At 40.6% G+C, this 12,315-nt stretch overlaps 1 protein-coding gene and 1 non-coding gene across 14 annotated transcripts in view; one reads left to right on the top strand and one right to left on the bottom strand.

Annotated features, from left to right (window-relative positions):
* SUSD1 (sushi domain containing 1) overlaps positions 1–12,315 on the top strand; it is a 136,158-nt gene that overhangs the window by 27,321 nt on the left and 96,522 nt on the right. For 9 of the 13 annotated variants that reach the window (XR_013405649.1, XM_077968340.1, XM_028834985.2 and 6 more), the window contains exons 4-5: positions 2,237–2,389; positions 3,364–3,543. Coding sequence is in view for 12 of the 13 variants with exons in the window: in XM_077968340.1 (XP_077824466.1) it covers positions 2,237–2,389; positions 3,364–3,543 (333 nt within the window). In the remaining variant the exon portion in view is untranslated. The remainder of the gene's footprint in view (positions 1–2,236; positions 2,390–3,363; positions 3,544–12,315) is intronic. The other 4 variants (XM_077968337.1, XM_077968338.1, XM_077968336.1 and 1 more) reach the window with 1 other exon arrangement.
* On the bottom strand, positions 7,817–7,926 carry LOC114672879 (U6 spliceosomal RNA). The gene has a single exon (XR_003723414.1). It is a non-coding gene; the product is annotated as a U6 spliceosomal RNA (small nuclear RNA).

Here is a 12,315-nt window from a genome sequence, read left to right on the forward strand (position 1 = left end):
TGGAATCCACCATGAGCCACAACCCAGGAGAAGAAGCTCTGTGGCACTTCTTGTGTGAGGGTGGTTTGACTTGGATGGGCTCCGTCAGCAATTGAATAGAATTACTGGTTTCCAAACAATGATTGGCGTGAGTGGAGAGGCGTTCATTGATCCAAGACCAAAAAGGAAAAAGAATAAAGAATATAAAAGTCTAAAAGGATTCTGAGATAATTTTCTTTTCTCTTTTGGGGGCTAAAATGTCATTTAAGAAAAAGAAATTATAGCGAGGTGCATTGGCTCGTGCCTGTAATCCCAGCACTTTGGGAGCTGAGTGGTTGGACCACTTGAGGTCAGGAGTTCGAGACCAGCCTGGCCAACATGGTGAAACCCTGTCTCTACAAAAAGACACACAAACATTAGCCAGTGTGGTGGTACACACCTGTAGTCCCTGCTACTCAGAAAGCTGAGGCAGGAGAATCGGTTGAACTCAGGAGGCAGAGGTTGCAATAAGCCAGGATCACACCATTGCACTCCAGCCTGAGCAACAGAGTGAGACTCTGTCTCCAAAAAAAAAAAAAAAAAAAAAAAAAAGATATTATGGTATTACTAGTTTTTTGAAATTTTTTTTTTTTTTAAAAAACAGACTTTCTTCAATCATGCTGCTTCCTGTCTACTGATCAATCCCTGATGTTTTTATGCAAATGTCCTAGGAATTTCAGTTAAGGTGCTTTTTTGTTTTCTCCAAGTGGAATTGATTTATGTGGCTCTGATGAAAATATAATTATTTTTAGAGATGAAGGTCTTGCTCTGTTGCCCAGGCTGGCCTTGAACTCCTGGACTCAAAGCAATCCTCTTGCCTCAGCCTCTTGAGCAGCTGGGACCACAGGCATGCGCAGTCATGCCCAGCTGATGGAATTCTTAAAGTTTCAAAGTCAGTTCCGAGGGAAAAAACTACTAACTGGCAGAGAGATTTCTTCTCCAGCCTCTGGCTTATTGGGCAGTTTTTACCCTGTACCTGCTGTCTCTGGTAGTCTTCAGTCAGGTGCAAAAAATCTGCAAAGGGGCATGTCCTGTCCTTCCAGAAGCCTGTTTTAAGCCTGTCTGGTTTTCATAAAATTAGTAAGACCTTTCCTAATTAAATTACCACTCTACTACCTGCCACAGCGTCCTATACTCATGGACTGGCATTTTCACTCTCCTGGAGATTGTTTTCCTTATTTAAAACATTTAAAAATTTGTTTATATTTTAAGTTTTTTTTTTTTTTTTTAAGAGCCAGTTTCTCACTTCATTGCTCAGGTTGGTCTCAAACTCTGGGACTCAAGCAGTCCTCCCAAAGTGCTAGGATTACAGACATAAGCCACCGTGCCAGGCCTGTAAATTGTTTGCTATCTGAAGCCTTACTTTAGATGTTTTAGTATGAGGTTGGGACCATTCTTTTGTTATAGTGATTGGGTATATTTATAGTGATTGGATATATTTATAGTGACTGGATATATTTTAGTGACTGGATATATTTATAGTGACTGGATATATTTATAGTGACTGGATTTTTTCAGTGATTGGATTTTTTTTTTTTTTTAATTTGAGACAAGGTCTTGCTCTGTCACCCGGGCTGAGTGCAGTGGCATGATCTCGGCTCACTGCAACCTCCATCTCCTAGGTTCAAGTGATTCTCCTGCCTCAGCCTCCTGCATAGCTGGGACTACAGGCGTGTGCCACCATGGCCGGCTAATTTTTGTATTTTTACTAGAGATGGGGTTTCTCTATGTTGGCCAGGCTGGTCTTGAACACCTGACTTCAAATGATCTGCACCCCTCAGCCTCCCAAAGTGCTGGAATTACGGGCATGAGCCACCATGCACGGCCAGGATATTTTTTAGTGAGTGCATATATTTATAACGATTGGATATTTTTAAATGATTGGATATTTTCTAGTGATTGGATATATTTATGTTTTTGAGTTCATTTTGTTAGGTGTCAGGGAGCTGGGGATGGTTATTGGTTTTTGTAAAATCCCAGAACACACTGACAGACATTTATTCAACACTTGCTATGTTTTCAGTGCCTACGATCTGAACAGTATATGAGAAGAACCCATAAGGCATAAAATAAAATTTATGATACAATTGCAAACAAATGCATCTTTTTATAAGAGTAGCTTGAAAATATGAAAAAATGGCTGTCACAATATCCTCTCCTTTTTTTTTTTCTTTTTTCTGTTTTTCTCCCCTTTTCTCTATTTGGATTGGGTCCCAAGACGTAGATGAGTGTGAAGTTTCTGGCCTGTGCAGGCATGGAGGGCGATGCGTGAACACTCATGGGAGCTTTGAATGCTACTGTATGGATGGATACTTGCCAAGGAATGGACCTGAGCCTTTCCACCCGACCACTGATACCACGTCATGCACAGGTGGGTTTCTGCCAAAAAATGCAGCACCTCAAGGTGAAATTCTGTTGATGGTGACTTTCTTTTGCTCCAAGCCTGTGTTGGGGAGGTGGGTGGAGGTGATCTGATCCTTTGCACATTTTGTACAGCCTATGAAATAAAGCAAATAACAACAATAAAGTTAGAGGGGGCCATGTTAAAAAAGCTAAAATTAGACCAGGAGCAGTGGCTCACGCCTGTAATCTCAGCACTTTGGGAGACCGAGGTGGGTGGATCACTTGAGGTCAGGAGTTCGAGACCAGCCTGGCCAACATGGTGAAACCCCATCTCTACTAAAAATAAAAAAATTAGCCAGGTGTGGTGGTGAGTGCCTGTAATCCCAGCTACTCGGGAGGCTGAGGCACGAGAATTTATTGAACCCAGGAGACAGAGGTCACAGTGAGCTGAGATCATGCCATTGCATTCGAGCCAAGATCATGCTGTTGCACTCCAGCCTGGGCAACAAAGTGAGACGTCTGTCTCAAAAAAAAAAAAAAAAAGTGCTGAAATTAGTAAACTTAAAGGATTTTTATTAGCAGTTAATAGATATTCTGCTATTAACTACTATGTTAGATAGTAAACACCAATGATTTGGTAAGGTCCTTGCATCTCAAAAGTGACCCTGAAAATCATCAAGGTACATTATATCTTAAGGTATTTTGTAATTCAGATTTTTTATTTCATTGGACAAGGCTTCTCTTTAGTGTAAATTAGTGGGGGTTCATTGCTAAGTTCCTTCAGCTTTGTGCATGTATAGATGCTTTACCTATGGAAGGCTAAAAGACTGAATAAAGACAATTGTTGGATATGTTCCCAGAAGTCATGTGGGAATGAACCAGTGTACTTAAAATATGGCTCGGGGGTGTGTGTGTGAGGAATAGGGTGGAGGTGGAGACAGATTATGAATTTTGAAGATTTACATTCACAAAATAATGAATTTGACGTTAATATATTTTCAGAAATAGACTGTGGTACCCCTCCTGAGGTTCCAAATGGCTATATCATAGGAAATTATACGTCTAGGCTGGGCAGCCAGGTTCGTTATGCTTGCAGAGAAGGATTTTTCAGTGTTCCAGAAGACACAGTTTCAAGCTGCACAGCCCTGGGCACATGGGAGTCCCCAAAATTACATTGCCAAGGTGAGTTTTCAGAAAGTTCAGGTTCCTAGTTCATACCACCTTGAGACTGTTTTCATATTTTTCTCTGAATTTCAGTTTCAGGGAGTAAATGAGTTAAGTAAATCTTTAAAATTCCTATTTGTTTCTCATAGATTTTCAGTTGATTTTCTTGATATTTTCAGGAATAGTATCATATCATCTGCAAATAATGATGATTCCATTTATAAATTTTTCTTTCTTTATAAAAGTTATGTTTTTCTCTTGATTGATCACTTTGTATTTTTAGAACAAAAACTTAAATAGTGGTGTTGCCTTTGAATATTATTTAATTCCTGACTATTAGGGAAATGGTTTGGGTATTTCTTCATTCCTGATGTTAGTTTTTTGATGTTAGGTATATATATATGTGTGTGTGTGTGTGTGTGTGTATATTCCCAGAAGTCATGTGGGAATCAACGTATATATATGTTCATTATATGTATTGTGTGTATATATATACATTTTATATATGTATACATTATATATAATGAACATATATATAAAAATTCCTATTGCCTAGTGACATGATATGTGTGTGTGTGTATATATATCATGTCATGTGGGAATAACATATATATATACATTTTTTTTTTTTGAGACAGAATCTCACTTTGTCACCCAGGCTGGAGTGCAGTGGCACAATCTTGGCTCACTGCAGCCTCTGACTCCTGGGTTCAAGCTATTCTTGTGCCTCATCCACCCGAATAGCTGGGATTACAGGCACCCACCACTACACCCGACTAAGTTTTGTATTTTTAGTAAAGATGGGGTTTCACCATGTTGGCCAGACTAGTCTTGAACTCCTGACTTTAAGTGATCTGCCTGCCCTGGCCTTCCAAAGTGCTGGGATTACAGGTGTGAGCCACTGCGCCTGGTATATCTAATCATGTCTACTCATATGGCACTGTGTGCCAAGTATTATTTTAAGCACTTTATATATGATGATGGACCACATTGTAGTGGTCCCGTAAGATCATAATGAGACTGAAAAATTCCTATTGCCTAGGGACATCGTAGCCGTCATAATGTAGTGCAACACACTCACGTGTTTGTGGCGTTGCAGGTGTAAACAAACTTACTGCTCTGTCAGCAAGTACATTCCTGTATGTACATTACTGTACATAAAAGTGTACAGTAATGTCCTAGGCCTTCGCATTCACTCACTATTCACTCACTGACTCACCCAGAGCAACTTCCAGTTCTGCAAGCTCCACTCATGGTAAGTGCCCTATTACAGGTGTATCATTTTTTATGTTTTATTCTGTATTTTTACTGTATCATTTCTATATTTAGATATATAAGTACTTCCCATTGTGTTATCATTGCCTACAGTAGTCAGTATAGTAACATGCTGTGTGAATTTGTAGCCTAGGAACAATAGGTATACCATACAGCCTAAGTGAGTAGCAGGCTCTACCATCTAGGTTTGTATAAGTACACTCTGTGACTTTGACACAATGAAGGAATTGCCTAATGATGCATTTCTCAAAATGTATGCAGATTGTCAAGTGACGCATGACTGTGATTTGTTTAAGGTCACACAACTAGAGATAGAGCTCAACTTGAACCCAAGAATTCTAGTTTCAGAATTGTTTTCAGCCACTTTGTTATGCTGCTTCTGTTTTTATGATGACACTGGCTCTTGGTTAGTTTTTAAAAAAATTTTGGCTTTCTGTTTTTCTGTTTCTTTTTCCTTTTTCTTGTTTTTGAGACCGATTCTTGCTCTGCCACCCAGACTCGAGTGCACTGGTGCTCCTGGGCTCAAGCCATCCTCCCACCTCAGCCTCCTGAGTAACTGGACTACAGGCACGAGCTACCATGCCTGTACAATCTTTGTATTTTTTATAGAGATGGGGTTTCGCCATGTTGCCCAGGCTGGTCTTGAACTCCTGGGCTCAAGTGATCTGCCTGTCTCAGCCTCCCATAGTGCTGGGATTCCCGGCATGAGCCACCACGCTTGACCTGGTTTTCTGTTTCTCTGTCTACGAATATTATCATTTTATGTGCCTGTTTCTGCCTGAAAAGTGAAAAAAAAATTTTTAAATTACCATTTTTCTAGTTTTTGGCTATATGTCCATAATCTAAAGGAAGCATCAATCTCTTCCCACTTTTGAGGAATTTCTTTTTTTAAAATTGGAAATAAGTTATTTTTATCGTGTCTTTTAGGCAGGTGATTATATATATTTTTTTCTTCTTTTAAATACTAATGTGGCCAGATGCGGCGGCTCATGCCTGTAATTCCAGCACTCTGGGAGGCCCAGGCAGGCAGATAGCTTGAGCCCAGGAGTTCAAGACCAGCCTGGGAGTGATGGTGCATGCCTGTAGTCCCAGCTACTTGGGAGGCTGAGGTGGGAGGACCACTTGAGCCTGGGAGGTTGAGGCTGTAGTGAGCCATGATCACACCCTGCCCTCCAGCCTGGGTGACAGAGCGAGACCCTGTCTCATAAAGAAAAAAAAAAAATAATAATGTGTGGGTTATATTGTTAGCTTTCCTGATAATGATCAGTACTAATTGCTGGAATGAATTAATCTGGGTTTTTGGTGTTTTATTCCTTTCGTTTGGATTATATTTGCTAAATTTTACTTAGAAATCTTGCACTGATATTCATAAGTGAAATTGCTCTATTTTATTTTCCTGTGCCATCTTTTTTCAGTTTGGTATTAATGTTATTCTGAATTTAAAAAAAAAAAAGAATGTAAAAATTTCCTTCTTTCTCTATTTCTGGAATACTACAAATAGAATTTTTAAAGATTTGGGAGATTTCATCTATAAAACCATCTGGATGTGGCACTGTTGGAGAGGTAGCCCTTGGACTATTTGGACTATTTTAAAATTCTTCCTATACTTACTGGTATATCTAATCATGTCCACTCTTTTTCTTTCTCTCTTAAGATAAATTTTGGTAATTTATGTATTTCTAGAAAATTATTTACTTCATCCAGATTTTCCAATTTGTTTGTGCATGCAAAGAAGTGTGAAGCCCTCATACTTCTAATTTGCTGTAGTTATATTTGTTTATAACTATTTATCGTAGTGAAATATTAGAAACAATCTCAAATGTCTAACAATAAGAGATTGGTTAAGTAAATCAATCCCTTAAAATGGAATATTATGTAGCCAATAAAATTATATTAGAAAAGCAATATTTAAAAAAGAATATTTATTAAAGGCCAGGCACAGTGGCTCACGCCTGTAATCCCAGCACTTTGGGAGGCTAAGGCAGGTGGATCACGAGATCAGGAGTTTGAGACCAGCCTGGCCAGCATAGTGCAACCCCATCTCTACTAAAAATACAAAAAATTAGCTGGTCATGGTGGAGTGCACCTGTAATCCCAGCTACTCGGGAGGCTGAGGCAGGATAATTGCATAGATATGTATTAATAGTATGTTTCAGAGTTACAAATTCTATGAATAACAGTCTTCATTTTGAAAAAGTCCCTATATATAGATAAGCTTAGAAAAATGTTTAGAACACCGGCCGGGCGCGGTGGCTCAAGCCTGTAATCCCAGCACTTTGGGAGGCCGAGGCGGGCGGATCACAAGGTCAGGAGATCGAGACCACAGTGAAACCCCGTCTCTACTAAAAATACAAAAAATTAGCCAGGCGCGGTGGTGGGCGCCTGTAGTCCCAGCTACTCAGGAGGCTGAGGCAGGAGAATGGCGGGAACCCGGGAGGTGGAGCTTGCAGTGAGCCGAGATCGCGCCACTGCACTCCAGCCTGGGTAACAGCGTGAGACTCCGTCTCAAAAAAAAAAAAAAAAAAAAAGAAAAATGTTTAGAACACCATACATCAAAATGTTAATGGTGATAATTTCCACTGGGGGGGTGGGGGATCCTGGACTTTATATACATATACTTTTTATATACATGCACTTTTTATATACATATACTTTATGTATATATACACTTCATATATATATACTTTTTTTTTTTTTTTTGAGATGGAGTGTCACTCTGTTGCCCAGGCTGGAGTGCAATGGTGCGATCTAGCTCACTGCAACCTCTGCCTCCTGGGTTCAAGCCATTCTCCCTGAATCAGCCTCCCAAGTAGCTGGGATTATAGGTGTCTGCCACCATGCCCAGCTAATTTTTTGTATTTTTAGTAGAGATGGGGTTTTGGTATGTTGGCTAGGCTAGTCTCAAACTCCTGACCTCAGCTGATCCACCCACCTTGGCCTCCCAAAGTTCTGGGATTATAGGCGTGAGCCACTGTGCCCAGCCGATTTTTATATTTTATATACTTTCTGTATTGAAATAAATTTTTTAATGGAATGCTTCATGCATTTGCATGTCATACTTGCACAGGGATCATGCTAGTCTCTGTATCATTCCAATTTTAGTATATGTGCTGCCAAAGTGAGCATGACGGAATGTTTCACATATCAGACAAAGAAACAAACTTGTTTTCATTTTGGTAAAAAGAGAAACCCTCACCATTTTCATTGAATTTATTGCATAGTTAAGAAATGCCAGTGATGTGCATGGCTAAGTTTATCATTTTGATATTCTGACTTGCTGTGTAGGTTCTACACGTATTTTGATGGTTAGTTATCATCCTCAGTGGTTAAGAATTTCTAAAGATAATATTTTAGTTCTTAGATGATCTTTCAGTGGATCAACTAAAATGCAGAACTTAAATGAAAATATGCAGTAATGCCTATCAAAGAACCCTCTAAGGATTTACATAGGAAACTCCATATAAAATCATTTAGATTGCCTTGAAAATTAGTAATCATCTGGATTATTAGACTGAGAATGTAGAAAGTTAATGTAGAGGAGAGTGCTTGCTGCATTTTCCCAAAGAACTGTTATTTAAAAGATCTTCACTTCTTTTTTCCTTCTCTAATAACTGCTCCCTCTGCCCGCTGACACCTTCCTCCTCCTCCACCCCCGTGTCACCACATGGCCTCGGTTTCTCACGGCTGTGCCTGCTCCTTTCTGAGCTCACACACCCCTTCTTATTTATCCTTCAGTCTTCTTTGGGACTCTAGAATCTGGGCCATGTGCCAACTGACATTGTATTTTTATCTCAAAGTTATAAAGCCACAGGAATTGGGAATTCCACTAAAAACACTAGCAAATTATGAACTTTGATGCTGCTGAGGAAAAGGGTATTTTTTGTTTTTTGGTTTTTCTTTTAGACACGGTCTTTCTCTGTCACCTAGGCTGGAGTGCAGTCGTTCAACCACAGCCCGCTGCAGTCTTGAACTGCTGGGCTCAAGTGATCTTCCCACTTCAGTCTCCGGAGTAGCTTAGACTACAGGTGTGTGCCACCATGCCAAGCTATTTTTTTTTTTTTTTAATTTTTCACAGAGGCAGAGTCTCACTATGTTGCCCAGACTGGTCTCAAACTCCTAGACTCAAGTGATCCTCATGCCTTAACCTCCCAAAGTGTTGGATTATAGGCATAAGCCACCGCACCTGGCCTATTTTTAAAATTTTTAATGTATATCTTTTAGAGATGGGGTCTTGCTCTATTGCCCAGACTGGAGTGCAGTGGTATGATCATAGCTCAGTGCAGCCTCGAACTCTGGACTCACGTGATCCTTCTGCTTCAGCCTCCCATGTAGCTGGGATTACAGGCATGAGGCATTGTACCTGGTCTCTTTGCTTTAAAAAGTTTTTTTTTGGGGGGGGGTTAAAATATACATAATATAACATTTACCATTTAACCATATATAAGTGAACAATTTAGCGCCACTAAGTACATTCACAATGTTGTATAACCATTACCACTATCCATTTCCAGTACTTTATCATCATCCCAAATGGAAACTGTACCCTTTAAACACTAACTCCTCATTCCCTCTTTTTCTAGACTCTGGTAACCTCTATCTGCTTTCTGTCACTAGGAATTTGCCTACTGTATGCACTTCATCTATGTGGAATCATAATATTTGTCTTTTTATGTCTGGCTTCTTTTGCTTAGCATGTTTTCAAGGTTTACTCATGTTGCAGCACGTATCAGAATGTGATTCATTTTTAAGGCTGAATAATATTCCACTGTATGGACGGATCACATTTTATCCATTCATCTCTTGCTGCAGCCTCTCTGCTTTCTGCTTATCAAGCTCCTTTTCATGTTTCAAGTTTCAGTTTAAATGTCACCTCTGGGGTCAGGTGTGGTGGCTCACGTCTGTAATCCCAGCACTTTGGGAGGCCGAGGCTGGTGGATCACGAGGTCAAGAGATCAAGACCATCCTGGCTAACATGGTGAAGCCCCGTCTCTACTAAAAATACAAAAAATTAGCTGGACGTGGTGGCGGGCGCCTGTAGTCCCAGCTACTCTGGAGACTGAGGCAGGAGAATGGTGTGAACCTGGGAGGTGGAGCTTGCAGTGAGCTGAGATTGCGCCACTGAACTGCAGCCTGGGTGACAGAGCAAGACTCCGTCTCAAAAAAAAAATAATAATAAAAAATAAAAAAGTCACCTCTGTCATTATTCTCTTTCTTAGTACCTAGTAAATAAGTATATTATTTATGATTGATTTCATGGCTTTCATTAGTCTCTCCTACTGGACTGTAAATTGGGGAGCTCAGCGACCATACAGCCTTCTTTAGCAGGATCTCACCAGGACATAACACAGTGCCTGGCACAGTGCCTGGCATACTCAAGGTCTGTGGAAGCACCTTGAGGTCCCCTCAAGAGGCGCTGCAGATGACGGCAGTCATTGTGCAATGGGCTCCTTAACTGCCATCCCAGCTTATCGTGTGGGTGAGCCTTGTAGAAACCCTTGCCCCCTTTTTTGTTTTGTCCCCAAGCTTTATGTCCTTTCCCAGTTCCGAATCTTCTTGCTTTGTCTTCTAGGCCTTCATGCTTGTTTCTCTCTTGGCATGACATCTCTAGGCTTTGATAAAGCAGAAACAGAGACCTTGGGGCTGACTCCTGATTTCCCCCATTACCTCTGTGTATGGCCCTTATAGGGTGGATGGCCCAGCATGGTGGGCTGATTACAGAAGCAGAATTTCTCCTTTGAGTTGGTCAACAGGGTGGGACATGGTTTCCAAAGTCCATTAATAGCAGAGCCTGATTCTGTAGAGATGGCCAGCACTTTAACATGTGTAAGGTTAATAGATTGGCATTAGTTCCCATTTCACAGAGGAGTTTAAGGACCAGGATAAGGAAGTCACTTACTGTATGTCACGAGCTTATGCACCAAGGTGAGAGCCCAACGCACTTTTCTAGAAGGCAGCCCCAGTCAGCGTACCCTGGAGATGGGAGGTGATGATGAAAAAGCTGAAGGGCGCTAGGAGAGGGGTGCCGAGACAAACACACCTTCACGCACAGTGTGGTCTAGGACCCGGCCAGAAGGGTATTCACTGTTGCTGAGTCAACTCTTCGTCTTTTGAGATTTTTCTTAGTAGGGCCTGATTTATCTCTACAAAAGTGGAAAGAGTTTGAAAAAGCTTGGACATAAATTGTACCACAATTTAGTGCATTCAAATGAAGAGTGGCAGATAAGCTTCGTTACACGGCTGCCCGTGGAGTCTTAGGGCTGGTGTGAAAAGGATCCTGAGACCACATCCAGACTTAGCACAGACGAATGCTGTGATTGACTAATGATGCCACCATGGCTGAGGGAGGAGTGAGTGAGAGCACATTTACCTTGTGTATAGGATCTGTGTTCCGGGTGATAGGATGTTTGGTCATTTGAAATACATTTTCTGGACTGGGCATGGTGGCTTACACCTATAATCCTAGCACTTTGGGAGGCCAGGAAAGGAAGATTGCTTGAGGCCAGGAGTTCAAGACCAGCCTGGAAAATATAGTGAGACCTTGTCTCTGCAAAAAAATAAAAAATTGTCTGGGCGTGATGGCATGCACCTGTAGTCCCAGTTGCTCAGGAGGCTGAGGTGGGAGGATCGCTTGAGCCCAGGAGTTCAAGGTTACAGTGAGCTGTGATCATGTCACTGTACTCCAGCGTGGGCAACAGGGGAAGACTCTGTCTCTAAAAACTTTTAAAAAATAAATAAATAAAAATTAAAAACAATTAAATACATTTTCTGGCACCTCACAATATACTGATCTTTTAACACGTTTTTTAAAACTGCATTGACTTACCCATTGCATGCAGCAGTTCTGTTGGGTTACGCTTTTGCCAAGTAAATGCCATTAAAATATGTCTCCGTATTTGTAAATGGTTGAAGTAATTTGAGTGTGCTGAATGAGTGATGACATTGGTTATAAGGCTGCTAATAGTAGGGATGGTGCATGAGCTTTTGGCTCAGAAAGACCTGTGTAAGTTTTGTCTTAGCCACTAACTAGTTGTGCAACCACTTCTGAACCTCTCTAAACTCCAGTTTCCTTTCGTGGAAGGGAATAAAATGGTGTTCATCTCTTAGAGCTATTGTGAATATTTAATGGGATAATGAATAAAGCCCTTGACCTTGTGCGTAATGCAGAATAGGTATGGCTCAATGTCACAGTCATGAACAAGTGGGCCATTTTCTAGCGAGGAGTGGCAGGTCTCCTTATCAAAAATGTAAGATCTTTCGGAAACTTCTTACTATAAAATGAGAAAGTCTAAAGTTCTTCAGTTTTTACTTTACCTTATTTATTTGTTTTCCATTCAGACATTCTATTTACAACTAGAACGTTAGAATGAAGCGTTTTAATGTTATCTTTTGATAAAAAGAAATATTCATATGCAGCTCAAAGCATTGACAAACATTATTGTCACTTCTGCAAATGGAAGATCCTTACAAGAGATCTCCTAAGCCCTTTTTTTCTCCTAGCATTCATGCTTTTATGCA

Source organism: Macaca mulatta, chromosome 15 (genome assembly GCF_049350105.2).
Source record: "Macaca mulatta isolate MMU2019108-1 chromosome 15, T2T-MMU8v2.0, whole genome shotgun sequence".
NCBI lineage: Eukaryota > Metazoa > Chordata > Mammalia > Primates > Cercopithecidae > Macaca > Macaca mulatta.